We start from the raw sequence: 15,481 nt of genomic DNA, 5'->3' as shown, positions 1-15,481 counted from the left end.
TTAGCTTTGAATGGTCTTTTATGATTTCAAGTAGTGAACTCCAGCTATTCCAATGGAGCATCTAGGCAACTAGCTTTACCTTTAGTTTCTGTAGTTTGCGTTCCACGATTTGAGTGTCTCCAGATCGGTCAGAGCATTCTTTCACTATCTCCCTCTGCTCTGACAGCCAGCGATGAAACTCCTGAACCAGGTCTGAGGAGCAAAGTAAAAATAAAATGTTTTGTAGACTCAAACAGAAGCAAGTTTTTTCTTGCATAGAGAACAAATAAATGTACACTCATCACATGTCATCCCATTAAAAATCTAAGATGAGAAAAGGAATATCAAGCCAGATGCTACTTGTGAAATATTGTAGAATAAAATAAAACACCATTTCACATCAAATTACTACTTCAAATTATGCATCTTCTTCATATGTTTTTCAGATTTCTCACCATTGAACTGCTGCTGAAGACAGTTCTGCAGTGATGCCAGCGTTCTGGCAGAAAGCTGGTTCACAGACTCATAAGTCTTGATGAGATCAGTGAGTGCTGAACCCAGACCAGCCAGTTCTTCGGAGGGATATTTTCTGCACAGGGTATTGAGGCTCTCTCTGGTGGAGTCAATGCTCCCCTGCTGATTTTGCAGTTCTTTCTGGAGGTCCTTCAAAAGCATACAAAAAATTATGAGTTTATCTGCATCGTTCAATTCTCATCTCTGACATTTATAAGAAAAGCAGGTCTGATTATGAGTAACAATGTACCTTCACTCTGCAGATGTCCTCAGGATCTGAGCCAGCAGGAGAAGAAACCAGAGAATCCTCCATACTTTTCAGCCATGCAGACATCTGGGAGATGTAGTCCTCTAACTGTTTCCTCTGGAAACTGAAGTCCATGAGGTTTCCTCGGGCCTGCTCATGCAGCTTCTGAACAGTGCTGATCTTCTTCCGCAGGTCATTCTCTAGCACCTGAAGAAGTAGAGTGAAAGTTTTGTGGGTTACTCATATGCATTATGGTCACTGAGTGTAATGTTGTATCTACTGTAATATAATGTATATGCCTTTACAACAAATAATATGATTATTTTAATAATCAATACCTGTAATTTAGCAGGAGTCTCTTGGCTTTGACTTGACTTCTTCAGCTCTGACACTTTGCTTGCCAGCGTTTCAAGTTTCTGCTCCTTCTCACCCATTTCCGCCTGTGGAAGTTGAAAAAACATGTTCAGTCTTGTAAGTGGTCTCTAAGATAAGATGCACTGAGGTTCTAGTATCAAATCTGAAATCATACCTGTAACATTGAGAGTCTTTCCATCAACTTCTGACTGTCGTTGAGGTTGTTCAGGCTTTCGTTCAGTTCAATCCCGCAGCTGCTTGTCCAGCTCTCAATATCTTCGCTGATTTTGCGCACTTCATCCCACAGAGACAAACTCCGTTTCAGGCGATCAATGTTGTCTTCTATTTTCTCAGACACCTGAGGAGAGGATTTAAGTCACAAATTCTTACTCTGTGTTACAGCAAATGTTTAGCATATTAGCAAAAAGCAAAAGTTTATTGCACCTCTGACCACACAGGGCTATGACATGTGGTGTGGACAGACGCGTGGTCATTTGAACTTTTGAGTTTCAAACATTTTTTCCAACATTTGGTGTGAATGTATGAGGCAACATGACAATTTCATAGGATACGAGTTAAAGGATAAACCTGGCAAAATGTGACACATCATATCAGCACATCGTGATTGTCTTACATCCAACCACTGATCCACAAGCTTCTCCATGTCCTTTTTCATCAGCTCAGAGTCACAGTCTGGGATCTTCTTCAGCTCAATCACTAGTTGTTTTCCTTTGCTGGAAAACTGGTCCAGTTCATGTTGTTTACTGTTCATCTCTGTCTTCACTGCCTCGTGCTAGAAGTAGAGCCAAGTGTAATGAACACAAACATTTCAAGAAATCTCGGATTAGTCACTTCCTCAAATATACTGATAAAATATATATTTGACATTATTTCTGACCTTGCTTAGTGACCTCTTGGTTTCCTCGTGGTCCTTCAGAACAGAGCTTATGTCAACCAGAGGCTCAGTGCTCTCAATGATAGCACTGATGGAGGTTTTGTGGGTTTGGTATTCTCTCATGAGCTCTACAATAACATTGCATTGCTCCTGTCTGTTGAAGGTAGAGAGAAGAATATTCCCAATTCAAGTTTATATGTAAACAAACATGCTAGCAGGCCCTTTGGAGTGTTAAAAGGTAAACCCACCTCTCTGTGATGAGCTTCTTGGTGTCCTCCCACGTGTTCTCCAGCAAGCTGATTTCCCTCAGCACCTCCCCGGCAAACTCTGCATCTCTCTGGGCCAGCTGGTTTCCCTTGTCCCTCAGCCACTGCTCCTCATGCTGGTGAGACTGCAGCTCATCCTCCAGCTGATTGAAGAACCTCAGCCTGAAAAACATACACATAATATAATTCTGCTCTGAACATTTTTTGTATGAACTCATGCATATTTTGTCATACTAAAAATGGTAAGAGCTCCAGAGGATTATATGATTGACATTATATTGCTTTACCTCTGCTGCAGAGCATGCAGGCTTGGCTCTCTGAAGCTCTGGTGATCTGCTTTTTCTTCAATGTCCTCCACAGCTTTCAGGAGCTGCTCTTTCCTCTGCCTAAAAGAGGTCCACAGAGCCCCGAGAGCCTCTGCCTCACTCTGTTTCGTACCGAGCAGGTTCCTCACTGTATCCAGCTCAGCACTGAGTGAGTCCGCCAGCATACGACATGACCTCCGAGACCCCTCGTCTGCACCGATGTGGAGATGGCTTTTACAGAGACTACTGTCCAGATTGACGGCCTGTGTCTCAAGCTGGCCGATATCTGGGACAATGGAGGCCAGTTCCTGCTGGAGCTCCTCTACTCTTCCGCGATCCCAGCTCCCAGCACTCTCCACAGTCTGTCGCAGGCCCCGCAGCATCCCTGAAACCACACCGTGGGTCTGCAGAAAAGCCTCAAGCCTTTCCAGACACTCTAACTGCAGCTCGGCTACGTGCCGGGCTTCCAGGTAGGGCTGCAGGCAGCTTTCTGCTCTGCTGCGGAGCTGCTGTGCATCACCAGGCTCACAGAACTGACAGAGCTTCTCAGTCTGCTGCTCCAAGCTCTGTCTCACACTGGACTGTTTCTGTAAGGCCCCCTGGGTTTCCTGTCAACCACAAGACAATCAAATGCTGTTCTATTCATCTCCACACAAACTTTATATGGACTTAAGTTAAAATAAAAAACGAACTCTGCATATATTGTACCTTTATTTGTGCGGTAGGAGACTGCAGGTTGCCAATGTTGATTTGAGAGGTTGAGTGCAGGTTTGAGAGCATGGTCTCACTCCATTGGGAGAATTTAAGCAGGGCCTGGTCAAACTGCTCCACCAGAGAGAGATGGTTCTGAAGCTCCTTGACTCTGTGGGAGAAAATTGCAGCACAGTGGAATCAGTATTTATACTGAGATGTTTATAAAGATGGGTTTTCCCTTAAAGTGATGCGATAAATACAGCCCATCTCGTTCTATTTATCTATTATGTTGCACAGTCAACAATCTACTCCATCATTTATTTTAATTTCATATGAAATGTGTTACTCTTGATACGTAGACAGCAGAAGCATGTTTAACCTGTGATGATTTCCATTAACAGATAAAGTATCTTGCTGTACCTTTGAGGCAGGGCTTCATTTTGAACATGTCGTCTCCACTGCAGAGCCTCCAGCTCGTCTTTCAGCTGCTTCACCCGCTCTTCAGGTGCAGTGGGAAACAACGAGGTCCCCACAGATACTAACTCAACATGAGTCAGCTCAAGGGACTGGACCTCAGAGTGCAAGACCTCCAAGAAAAAAAAGGAAAACTATTGATTTATTCATAATTTTGAACAATGAATGCACAATACATTTTTAAAGGCTGGTTTTAGATATGTTTAGTAGAACAACGTCAGTTTGTGAAGTTATGTGTTTCACCTGCAAATCTTGTAGCTCTGAGTGGAGTTTGGATTTATCCGCTGACAGGTATGGGCTCTCTGGCTTGGATGTAGATTCACTTCTCTCCAAGCAGGAAACAAAGTTTGACCGTTGTTTCTCGTACCTGAAAAACATCGATAGAAACACTCATAGTCAAAGAGTAGACATTTAATGGCTTCATTAAACATGTAGCAGATTGGCTGTCCAGGTTAATCCATTGGTCCAAACAGTAATGCTTTTATTATCATTCTTTCAACCTCCTTAGTGAAGAGTTGAGTCAACAGCTCTTACTTTTGCCAAAGAGAAAGCAGGTTCTCCAGAGTGCTCTGTTTATCCTTTGCCTCCTGCACATTTTTGTCATAGCTGGTGTTCAGCTCTGTCACAGTCCTCTCTGCCTGCTCTTTGTCACTGAGTCTTCGAGCACCAGCTGACAGGGACAGCAAAGCTCCCTTCAGCCCCTCCAGACACTGACAGACATCCTAGGGAACAATTGTAAAAGACAGTGACCCACACTTAACAAACTGTGAGCTGGAGGACTGGCAAAGAACACCTGTCAGTGCTTCAGGATTTAAAAAAAAAACACAGCTATGAATTGCTAAAGGTGGAAAGGATTGTTATCTCAGAAGCAGAGTGTTGTTTTGTTAAAAGAAAAGTAGAGACAACTGAATACCATGTGGTTTTGAAGAGCTTTGTAGGTCTCTGATGAGGAGGTGCAGGATTTCATAGGTTGCTCCAGTTTCACATGTAGTTCAGATAGAGAAGCTTGGACCTAGGAGACAGTAAGGATCACAAATGAAGGTTCACATTCTTTTCTAAATAACATACTGCATCAGCATCACTTCGCCTACTCACCTTATTGAGGCTTGTTTTAAACTTCTGCTGGTGGGAGGAGTTTTCCTCCAGCTGTCCATCATGCTGCTGTACACTCTCCCTAAGCTCCTCCCAGTACCTGCCAATTTGGGTCAGACGGGCCTTGATGCGAGCTGCCTCCCCCGAAGACACAAACTGGGCCAACGCCTGGGAATCTGCTTCCAGCTGAGAAAGGACCTCTGCTCGGCCCTGGAGCTCGGCACAGACAGCCTGGATGTGCAGATGTATATATTATGCAATTGCAGGAGGTGAAATATTAATTATGTAGGGCATGGGGGAGCCATAATAGGTCGGTGACTATAAAAGCTTTATACATATGACAGTTCAGGTCAGATATCCATCAGGTGACATAAGGAGCAGGCTACGTAGATCAGTGTAAAAATTCATCAGCTACCAAAATAAGTTAAAACATAGTCTTGTTGTGTGTTTAACTGAATAATGCTTCTTACTGGCGTACTTTACAGCTGCTGCTCATCCAAATAGCACAGCACTGAGAAAGCTTGAGGCAGTCGGCACTAAAACTGCTGAGTCAAAAACAAACCATCCTCATCCGATGCAGGGGTCAGTGTCTGAAGGCCTCTATTGGCTCCTTAAGAAGACCTTATTGATTTTAACAGTAGTGTTCTGGGTCTTTTGGCTGATGCCTACAGGCAGCCACAAGATTACAGTTAGGACAAAAGAGAGGTTTCACTCCATAATACATAATACTTTACCTTTACTGTGTTGATCTGTTGCTCAAGTGGCTGAGTAGAAGATTTCAGGGCATCCAGCTGCTTTTCCTTCTCAGATATCCACAATGAAAATGTTTCAAAACCAGCTCCAAACTGATCCCACTGAGTCTTCATCTCCTCCAGAGTCCTGACGCTGGAGCACAAGAGGAGAAATTATAAACTCCATTAAGAGCTGCAAATAAACCTCTGCATTCCAGATAATTGGTTTTACTACACCAGGGTCCTTGAGATTATGTAAGGTAAGCTAACACACAAGAAATACTCTCGGCTGACTTTCAAATATGCCTGTGGTATGATTTACAGAATTAAAGTATCTGCAAATATTATCTGAAGTTTCAGCTTTTTGACTTGAATCCTCTTACTCTTTTTTGAGCCCAGCCTCCACTGTGTCCACTTGCTCACTGAGCGATCGGGCTTGCTGTAAAAGAAGAGTCTTATTTTTGGGACCAAGTTGAATTTCTGTCGATCTCTTCAGCAGCGTGTTCATGTGCAAGGCCTCTGCTTCACACTGCTTCAACAGCACCTGTTAAAAAGAAAGACATATTATTAATAATCTCCATTTATCTATACTAGTATAGGTACAATTTTAAATGTAAAGTAAAGGATGTATGTCCAGGAGTAAACCTAAAAACTCACCCTGGCCTGGTCGAGTTCGACAGCCAGGCTCTCTGGACTGCTGAAGTTCAGGTCTTTCTCCGTTGTTGAGCGGGCCTTGTTGACAAACTTATGCACCGCCTCCTGCTGACTGTCAAACTCCTGCCAGGCTGCTAATGTGACCTGAGGAGGACAATGGCCCAAAATCAGTGATGTCAGACCAAAATGATTTATAACACTTCAAACTGCTCTTAAAAACAATGAACGTCAGAGCAAGAAAACCAGTATCAACGAATAGCAGAAATCCTTGATCACTTTCACCAACAACAGAGCACACTGACACTTGGCCGCACTACGATCCCTGTTCAAATCACATCATTATGTTTACAGATGACACTTCTCTCTTTGGCTTTATCAGCAGGGGTGATGAGTCAGCATATTGACTAAGCTATTATTCTGCATCTCAGCCCACTGGATATCAGCCATTCTGCAACTGAGGGAGTCAGGAAATTCACTGGTCTGCACATTACAGAGGATCTTTTACCTCGACCAATAATGCATCCTCCCCAGCACACAAAGTTTCCATTTCAAGACTCCCAACCCCCACTGCTCTATGAAAGCACCACCAGGAGCATGATCCACTGAATCGCTGCATCACTATCTTCTAAAGGCACTGAAATGCCTCAGAAAGCAAGTCCCTCCAGCAGAAAACATCAATCAGACTTCTTTATCCTCTATTCAGGACATTCCCCACAGATGTTGCAGCTGCAGAAGCTGCTGCATGAATCCCTCTCTTCTCCTTTTCTGGCCACAAATGTTTAGTTTCCTATTATTCATGTATTTGTAACATGTTGAGGTTATATATATTGAAAGATACAAACAGCATCAAAACATACATAAGAGGATACAGCCCATAAATGAAAGGAAGCCTATTAAAACCTTTACATAGCAGATAATGTACATACATGTACATATGACAATCAGAAATTATAGATAACATATAACAATAGTTTTGTCTAATGTGAAAAACTAATTCTTACTGTTGACATTGCATATACCTTTAAGGGAAACTAGAGGTTATGTATTTAATTAATAAGGCAACTGTTAATTAATTCACACGAGATCAACTATACTGGTGCAGGTTATTATTCAGCTTTAGTCCCCTGTGTAATGTTTTGTAACAAAAGCTTCCTGAGTCACGTGACTTCGCCTCACCTCAAGGCTTTGCTCCTGAGAATCCATGGTCTGCTCCATTTTGCTGAGTGTGTTCTCCAAACTCTGCAGGTCCTGCTGCAGGGTCTCTCCCAGACCCTCCTCGGCCTGGAGCTGCTGTCCCCTGGTGATCAGCTGCTGGACATCCTTCCTCTTCAGCTTTAGGCGTTTCAACAATTGCTGTGGGAAGAGGGACACTTTGAAATAAATTTACATTGTAAACTCAGTCTTTAAAATTCTTTAAAATAGAAATGATTTTCTTATATCACTTTTTGTGAGCAGTACCTGGTGAACCAGTAGCAGTTGTTGAGCTTCTCTAACAGTTGGACTGTCCAGTATTTTGGTGACGTCAGCCTGAGCCTCTTTCTGCCCCTGAACAAGGTCATCCAGAGTCGTTTGAACTTCTTCTCTGAACTGAACACAGTCCCCCACAGCCAGCACCATCTTCTCAGCCTGGAAGATATCACACACAAGAAAAATACAGTGAAGCAACTACGATGCCACCTTAATAAAACAAGTTAAAAAAGAATCACTTACCTCGAACAGAGAAGCAAGAAGACCCTTAAAGTCCGTAGAGAGCTTGCGCAGAGCGCTTCCTTGCCGCTGGGCCTCGGTGTCAGCACAGATTTCGATGAGTATGGCCATACGAGCTTTCAGCCAGCCAAGATTCCCTTCCTGTAGCTCTGCATCATTTCTCAGCTCCTGCACACGATAACAGAGAGTGTTACGGGCCATGCGGTGAAAAACGTCATCCGACACAATGTGTTGTTACAGTACAGACATCACAGAGGAGGCGAGAAGGAGACAGTCAATGGATAGATTTGGTCTAGTAACAATAATAATAACAATACACTTTATATATATGGCACTTTTCATACAAAATCAGGGTGCTTCACATTAAATATGTAGTTAAAAGAGAACAACAGATGCTTAAATCTGTCAACTATTGAAAATATAGAAGATAATTAAGGAAGTAAAAACGTGAACTCACCATGATGGTAGCCTTCACCTGGCTGTAGTTTCTAGGGTCATTAGCTCGGTTTCTCAGCAGCCTCAGTTGACTTTCTTTAGATATCAGCCAGCAGGAGAATTCAGCGTATCTACAGGAAAATAAATCATTTAAATTTCTACTCCTACAAAATTCTGTTTATTAAAAACATTATCACTAAAAACGTGCTCCTCATCACAACTGTTGGTTTCATGGTTACTTTGGGATGTAATTAATGTTCAGCAGTGTGTGGGAATGCTCAACACATTCATCTATTATTACAACAACAAATCTTACAAATCTTGTGACTGCACTATAAGACTGCACCTTGCGTTGTACTCCTTCCATTTATCTGGGTGCTGCATTATCTTCTGAAGGGTGTTCTCAATTTCCTCTTGGACCTCAGAGAAATCCTTTCTCGCTGTTTCCAGGGTCTGGTGAGCAGGGTCACTCTCAGGGAGCTTTTGACAAAGTTCCTCCATCAGCTGCAGCCTTTTCTCGCAGATGGATTGAGGGCCCTTTTCCCTGAAGAAGGCCTGAGAAAAAAAGGTTTTATCTTTCAGTAAAAGTGAACACAGTGGATTTTAGCAACTGTCCCAGAGCTTTTTATATAGTGAAAAATATATATACGTTCATGTGTCTTTTATGATGTGACAATAAATAATAAATAATACAATATTAAATTTTAAACCAGAATTTGATTAAACACTGCAGGACAGTATTTCCTTGACACGGATAGAGACTCAGATCTTTTGTAAGAAGTTCATCTTTCCAGAGCAGTGAATTTGCATTGAACTGTTTCATACTGAGTTAATCAATAAGTGGAACCCGGCCAGCAAAGTGCTCTGTGCTCACCCTGTGCTCCTTGATGAGCCTCTCGCTGCCCATGCTGGCGAGGTGGCGGTTCTCCCTCGTCACCTCCGCCTGGGACTCCTGCAGCAACAACGTCAGCTTGCTCCTCTCCACCTCCACTTTCAGGTGCAGGATGTGAAAAGGGGCATCTGTCTGGATATCCTGCAGAGAGCAAATACAAATATGATGATTCAGTTTTGAGCAAGATTAGAGAGTTTAATAATAATATAGCTTTATTTTCATCAGTTAAAAAAGGATGACTTTTACATATGTACTGTATGAATGCATTAGCATCAACATTACGAAGGAAAAAGGTTCAAACTACATCAGTGTTTTAGAGCAGTTTTCTCTGTGACTATTCATCACACAAACCTTCCAGTGCTTGTGCAGCTTCCTGACGGTTTCCTGCAGCGACTGCTGCTCCTGCTCTGGCAAAATATCTGTCAGCTCATCACAAGCCTTGAGGAAAGTATTCAACACTCGCTGGTCCAGCTGACCAAAGTATTCCTGCAAAAACACATCAAGTTCTCACATTTTCACATTTCACTTATCATCTGTTTCCATCTTACATATGGAATTGTGTATTTAAAGTGTGCTCCATGCTGTACAGATACAAATTGTGGGCTGTGTATAGAATTGAGCCTTTTTGAGAAGACAGAAGATTGATATAGGTAACTATACATATCCTGTTCTTTATCTGTTCACTTGATGCATCCACATGCATAAAGGACTTTAGAGTGATTAAGTGCCCTCGTCTATAAAGTACAGTATAATATGGGTAGTGCCTTGTCTTGGACATATACTTACTGTGTGTTTCTTGAGCAACTCCTCCGGGTTGCCTCCCTCTGTCAAACAGTTCTGGGCCATTTTAAGAACCTTCTCCAGCTCGAGCCGTGACTCATCAAACCTCTTCATGAGGCTGCTGTTTGCCTCCTCATGCTTCCGCCACTCTGTAGATTCCTTTATCATGGTCTAAACGCACAACATGTTATTTTTAAAAGCTTTACCGATTATAAAGATTGCATCAAATTAGAATAGGCCCGTTTCTTACCTGTGAGGAAGCCTGCAGGTCAGCTACTCGTTTTTGCAGAAGACTCATGTTCATATGCTGCAGGGTTTTGCTGCTGCTCATTATTTTCTGGATAGTCTGGTGATTCCTCTCTATCACTGTCAGACACTTCTTACAGCTATGCGTGAAGGTCACCAGCTCCTGCAGAATTCAATGACAAGCAAAGTCTTAGCCAGCATAACAGTTCATATCCCAAGGCTTCACTTTCGAGTCTAAAACATGACATATCAAAAATACTTGACGTTTGGTATTTTATCCAATTTCTTTTTCCATGTATCTAAAAGTCATTCAGTAAAAATCATGTCATGGTTGGCACCATGTTGAAAGTCTTAGTTCAGTTACCTTGCAATTCTGTTTAAAGTCTACTGGCCCCTCAGAGTCGGCGGTGCTGGTGATATGACTGGCTTTCTCCAGGGCCTGGTAGAAACCTGTAATGTTCTTCTCCATTTCTTCCAGTTGAGGTAATAAAGACTGAGACTCCCTCAGCAGCGGCAAGATCCTCTCCCTCACCTGACGGAAGACAACATGCTGATTAAAGTGAAGTACAGGGGGACCCATTCGTTGTTCTGATCCTATATCAATAACTTTGGGTTTAAAGTCATGAAATAAAAGAATTACTGTGGAATGAAAATACTGCACCCTTGGAAATTTTGACTGAATCAAAACAATGTGTTTTTACTGCATATTCACAATCTTTTGTTTGTGCTTCAAACAATCATTTGAATATAATTTGCAAATGTAAAAGTTATAATACAGCAAATATGTAGTTTGGCTCAACAACAAATTGAATGGCACACTTTAGAATGACATGCACACACCTTGCTCAGCTGCTCTTTGACCGAGCTCATCACGGCCATCATCTGTGAAACCTCCTCCTGTGGAGTGTCTTTGGTCAACAGCTGAGCCGTCCGGCTTGCCGCCTTACAGGCCGCTTCCATAGCTGGCACTTTGTGCTTGATCTCCTGCGGGGGGTTGTGACACACAGTTTGATATTACATATTAAATACCAATACCAGCCCTCATGAAGGTAGGCCATATTGCAGCACTGTTGTATTATACCTTTTTAGACTTATAAACTGAAAACTGCATATATATATGAATTGCTTACTTCAACATCTTGAACAAAGGCTCTGACGTTCAGGAAAGATACTTGGATTGGAGCAGTCATCTTCTCCTCAGTCGCATCCATGAAAACCTTTAAGGTATTAATACCATCTTGGTAGTCTTGCCTCAACTTATCCACTTCATCCGCTCTTGCAAACTGACAGCGAAACAGAGGAAAACAGCGTATTGATGAATTTGATATTTAAAAATAATAACTTTTTCCACTTTGTATCGGTTGTTTAAAGGCACATTGCATTTACATGTTTAACTTTGACGAAGAGCTCCCTCCATCTCCCATTCAGAAGAAGAAGCTGCTGTTTGAGATCTCGTGAAACTGTGTCATCGCAAGTCTCAATCAGAAAGTTCCCAGCATCATTCATGTCCATATGCTGCTGGATCCAGTGAGAGAGGTTTCTGAAGAAATCCTAAAAGGAGAAATAACACAGCTGTTTAGATTTACGTCGTCCAGCCAATCATGGCAGAGTATGTGTGGGCATGATAGAAGTTTTTCTCACACATGTTAGGAACACAAATAAAAGCTTTAGTTTATGAAAAACACTCTCTATCATCAGGAGCATCAGTACGTACGCGCTTGGCATTCTCTGAATGGTTGAGCATCTGCTCAGCATCCTCCAGCCAGGCTTGCAAAGCTGCCACTGTACCACTATACTTCTCCCAGTTCGAGATCACCTCCTCCAGCATGCTGCGAACGCTCCGCACCTCCAGAGCCAGGTTCTTCCACTGAGCCGAGGCTTCGCTGAGGAATTTACTTACCCCTTCTGCTTCATCAACTGAAAATCAAAGTTTAAATATGGAACTAGTTCAGTTTAATTCAAACCAATAAGGGAATCAACTGTGCATTCAAACAGCATTCAAATAATATATGTTGATAATTTAGCCATTTGGTTGATCCGGCTTTGTATTAGGTCGCATCCATCATGCCAAAATAGCATTTCAATCAATGTTAGATTACTGTTATTTTTCATGCATATTGCAAGACTAGAATTATTCTGTGCCAGGGGTTAAAATGTTAAGTGCAGGACAACATGTTCAAGATGAGTAGGTCAGGAGACAGGCAAGGTTAGGGATCGTCAAACTGTTTTTGGACTTACCTCTGTTACAGGTCTTAGACCCTGTAACATGAAATTGATGATAAGACTGTTTATCTTGAGCCAAAATAAATATATCTGTATAATATACATAGGTAATAGACAAACTGAATTAAAACAGTAAAGGGTCTTACTTGAACTGTCAGACTTCACGTAAATCTCTGCAGCTTGCTTGAGGGCTGAGGAGAATACCTCATACTGCTCAAAGAACCTGTGGCCTTCAATGAAATTCTGGAATTAAAATTGAAAAAAATTCAGATAAATTGGTTTAATAAAGTCAGTGAAAGTGAAATCCTTCTACTACAGTGCCATTTATTTCAACTTACAAGGTAGCTTTGCAACAGGAGCTCAACCGAGTCTCGGCGGCCATATTTAATGATCCAGGACTTGAGCTTTGATTCAGCCAGGACGAGAAATGACATCAGCCGATACTTTATTTCCCAGAATTCCAATTTAATCAAGTGAGCATGTGATGATGTGGACACAAAGTTAAACCTGGAAATCAAACAAATGATCGATCATCACTTCATTTTATCGATACAAACTTTTGGCCTAATAATAACTGAAAATCAAGTGGGTGTTTATTCATAAGCAATAATTAGATAAAACCATTTGAAAATGAAGTAGTAATACAGAAAATAGCTGTAATAAAATAAGTATCACACCTTTCAGCTATGTCTTGGATCTGTTCAGGTGGGACAGGAACTCCATTCACTGCTCTGTCTCTATGGATCTGCTGGAAGGTTTGTCTGTGGGATTCCAAGTTCTTTAACACTTCCTGCAAAATGTGAAACATAAAATCATGTTCACGCTGGCTTTCCTTTACACTGCACTTGTATTTAACCAAAAAAAATACAGTGAATTTTAATGGCATGTTACCTTATGCTGTTCCAGTTTTCTGTGAAGAGCATTGGCCGTCTCCTCATGTGCATGTTGGATGGGAAAGTCCTCTCTCAGAGCCATTTCTGCCCTGTGAAGCCAGGCCCCGATCACCCCCAGAGGACCAGGCAGGGACTTGTCCAGATGGATATGCCAGTCCAGCAGCTGCAATTGACATGCGTTAAAAACCCTCTCTAGCAAAGCACGATCCCACCACAGAAGATGCTGAAACGATCAAAACACTTCCACGTGTTCACAAGCAATCCGGCTATGAAGGAGATTTTTGTGTGAGTCCATTCAAGCTGAGGACGTCCAGAGGAGCAGGCAGTGCACTGAACAAAACCTCCTCTGTTCCCCGTCTCCTCCCCACAAAAAAAACTCTTGTATAAAAGCTTGCACTCCACTGAACTTCCATTGGCAGTGAATAAATAGAAGAATCCGAGCTCATTATGACACGTTTCAATGTTTGCATTGCCATCATTTTAGCCAAGAGAAGCACAATGACAAATAAATAACAGAATTATCAATTATTAATCCTCAGGTTTTGTTTAATTTTAAAAATGATTAATTATCTTAATTACTTCTGCTTTTCGCTGTGGCTTTGTTATAAATTATTTATGCTACACAGAAGCATGCAGCACAATTACCCTGGCAGACACACGGTCCCAGGCCTGTTTGACCAGAGCTTGGTCCACAGACAGCTTGCCGTCCCTGTGGACCGGCTGCAGCAGTGGATCTGTCTGCTTCTTCTTCATTTCGTACTGTACACGGAAGCTCTTAAATGCCTGCAAATCAAAAGTAGACACACAAGCGGTAAGAGTTGATAAATGTTTTAAAGCAGAATATAACACGGTGCACTTTGCCTTTTTACAAGTCTGACTCACATGATACTTGTCGGTGAGGTTTCCCTCTGCTCCCTGGGCACGAAGCACGTCTCGTTCCAGCTGGTCTAAAAACACCTTCAGCTCTCGCAGCATCTTCCGCTCCTCTCTCTGTCCCAATCGGAGTCAGAGAAACAATCTGACTTCTATCTTTTTTTTATATCATCAGCATGCAAATATATTTTGAGAAACTCAAACCAAACCAACATTCCAGAAACACACAGTTAAAGATTAGATTTTAACAGATTCCACAGAAGGTCGACCTCTACATATTAGTGCTGATTAGTGTTACAAGTTGAGGAAGAACTAAAGGGGGTACAGACATTAAAAGTACCATCTGTCAGTTTTAGTGAAACATACCTCAAGCATTTGTTCTATATCTTGTGGACCAAACTATCCCGGGAAAGCAGCAAAGGCACACAAGGAGATTGAAACACACCAGACGAGAGGCATTAGAGCAGCAAACACAAAAAGCAACTGATGGGAGATGGGATAAAGGCGAAGGTGGTGGGATCACACTCCAAACTGAAAGCATGCAGCACCATGGCCTGATCTCTCACCTTGAGCACAGGTACTGACAGTGCAAAGGTTGGAATTGAGCGAAGAAGCAGCTTAATGTGAACAAAAAACAAGTAGATGGGAAATTAAAAAAGTCTGTGATAATGGAAAACAAAAGGCCGATGATTATGTTACTGCTGTGTTCATTCTTTAGTTAATTTAATTAATTTGAGCTTGTGTGATTAAATGACGAGGATGAAGAATAGCAGGCAACAATCAAGCTGAGCAGGAGTTTTCTATAAGAATATACTCTTGATTTGAGCATCTCTGCAAATGATGATACACTGCAATTTTTAGGGAAACGTGGATGTAAAGCAGATATACAATTATGATAACAGTTTTAAAATACAAGATAAATACTAGAAAATAAATTCTGAAACAGCATTTAGTGCGAATTATGGTATTTTCCCCCAAAATTGCCCAATGTATCATGGCCTAATGTGAAATGAGTATACAGGATCACATGTTTTAAACAAGATACCTCATCCTGCTGCCCGTCAGTCTCAGAGTGGTGCGGGTTCGGGTAATGCTTGAGGAACTGAGCCACGTACGTCATAATGGATTTATCATCCGGCTTGTCTACATCAACATCTACAGAACAACACAAACATTAAATGATGCACTGGATGATCTGAATATATAAATAAAATGTGTTTCAGGCATCC

The 15,481-nt window shown here is 41.9% G+C and overlaps 1 protein-coding gene across 8 annotated transcripts in view; it reads right to left on the bottom strand.

The window, feature by feature from the left end:
- The window catches only part of syne1b (spectrin repeat containing, nuclear envelope 1b), a 71,682-nt gene that overhangs the window by 41,554 nt on the left and 14,647 nt on the right, over positions 1-15,481 (bottom strand). For 6 of the 8 annotated variants that reach the window (XM_053434907.1, XM_053434910.1, XM_053434911.1 and 3 more), the window contains exons 9-48: positions 15,298-15,407; positions 14,262-14,369; positions 14,025-14,162; positions 13,378-13,542; positions 13,164-13,276; positions 12,825-12,993; positions 12,633-12,729; positions 12,502-12,522; positions 11,978-12,180; positions 11,650-11,814; positions 11,394-11,546; positions 11,104-11,247; positions 10,628-10,795; positions 10,268-10,426; positions 10,024-10,188; positions 9,589-9,723; positions 9,220-9,378; positions 8,692-8,900; positions 8,368-8,476; positions 7,914-8,078; positions 7,662-7,829; positions 7,380-7,556; positions 6,207-6,347; positions 5,933-6,093; positions 5,553-5,703; positions 4,822-5,049; positions 4,640-4,738; positions 4,261-4,448; positions 3,970-4,093; positions 3,673-3,839; positions 3,268-3,421; positions 2,542-3,167; positions 2,237-2,416; positions 1,992-2,142; positions 1,728-1,886; positions 1,269-1,451; positions 1,078-1,179; positions 743-946; positions 435-642; positions 80-192 (exon numbers count right to left, since the gene is read on the bottom strand). In XM_053434907.1, the coding sequence (XP_053290882.1) occupies positions 80-192; positions 435-642; positions 743-946; positions 1,078-1,179; positions 1,269-1,451; positions 1,728-1,886; positions 1,992-2,142; positions 2,237-2,416; positions 2,542-3,167; positions 3,268-3,421; positions 3,673-3,839; positions 3,970-4,093; positions 4,261-4,448; positions 4,640-4,738; positions 4,822-5,049; positions 5,553-5,703; positions 5,933-6,093; positions 6,207-6,347; positions 7,380-7,556; positions 7,662-7,829; positions 7,914-8,078; positions 8,368-8,476; positions 8,692-8,900; positions 9,220-9,378; positions 9,589-9,723; positions 10,024-10,188; positions 10,268-10,426; positions 10,628-10,795; positions 11,104-11,247; positions 11,394-11,546; positions 11,650-11,814; positions 11,978-12,180; positions 12,502-12,522; positions 12,633-12,729; positions 12,825-12,993; positions 13,164-13,276; positions 13,378-13,542; positions 14,025-14,162; positions 14,262-14,369; positions 15,298-15,407 (6,539 nt within the window). The remainder of the gene's footprint in view (positions 1-79; positions 193-434; positions 643-742; positions 947-1,077; positions 1,180-1,268; positions 1,452-1,727; positions 1,887-1,991; positions 2,143-2,236; positions 2,417-2,541; positions 3,168-3,267; positions 3,422-3,672; positions 3,840-3,969; positions 4,094-4,260; positions 4,449-4,639; positions 4,739-4,821; positions 5,050-5,552; positions 5,704-5,932; positions 6,094-6,206; positions 6,348-7,379; positions 7,557-7,661; positions 7,830-7,913; positions 8,079-8,367; positions 8,477-8,691; positions 8,901-9,219; positions 9,379-9,588; positions 9,724-10,023; positions 10,189-10,267; positions 10,427-10,627; positions 10,796-11,103; positions 11,248-11,393; positions 11,547-11,649; positions 11,815-11,977; positions 12,181-12,501; positions 12,523-12,632; positions 12,730-12,824; positions 12,994-13,163; positions 13,277-13,377; positions 13,543-14,024; positions 14,163-14,261; positions 14,370-15,297; positions 15,408-15,481) is intronic. The other 2 variants (XM_053434909.1, XM_053434914.1) reach the window with 1 other exon arrangement.

Source organism: Pleuronectes platessa, chromosome 11, assembly GCF_947347685.1.
Source record: "Pleuronectes platessa chromosome 11, fPlePla1.1, whole genome shotgun sequence".
In the NCBI taxonomy this organism is placed as follows: Eukaryota; Metazoa; Chordata; class Actinopteri; order Pleuronectiformes; family Pleuronectidae; genus Pleuronectes; species Pleuronectes platessa.
Note: the sequence above shows the minus strand (reverse complement) of the source record. Positions and strands in the feature narration are given on the sequence as shown.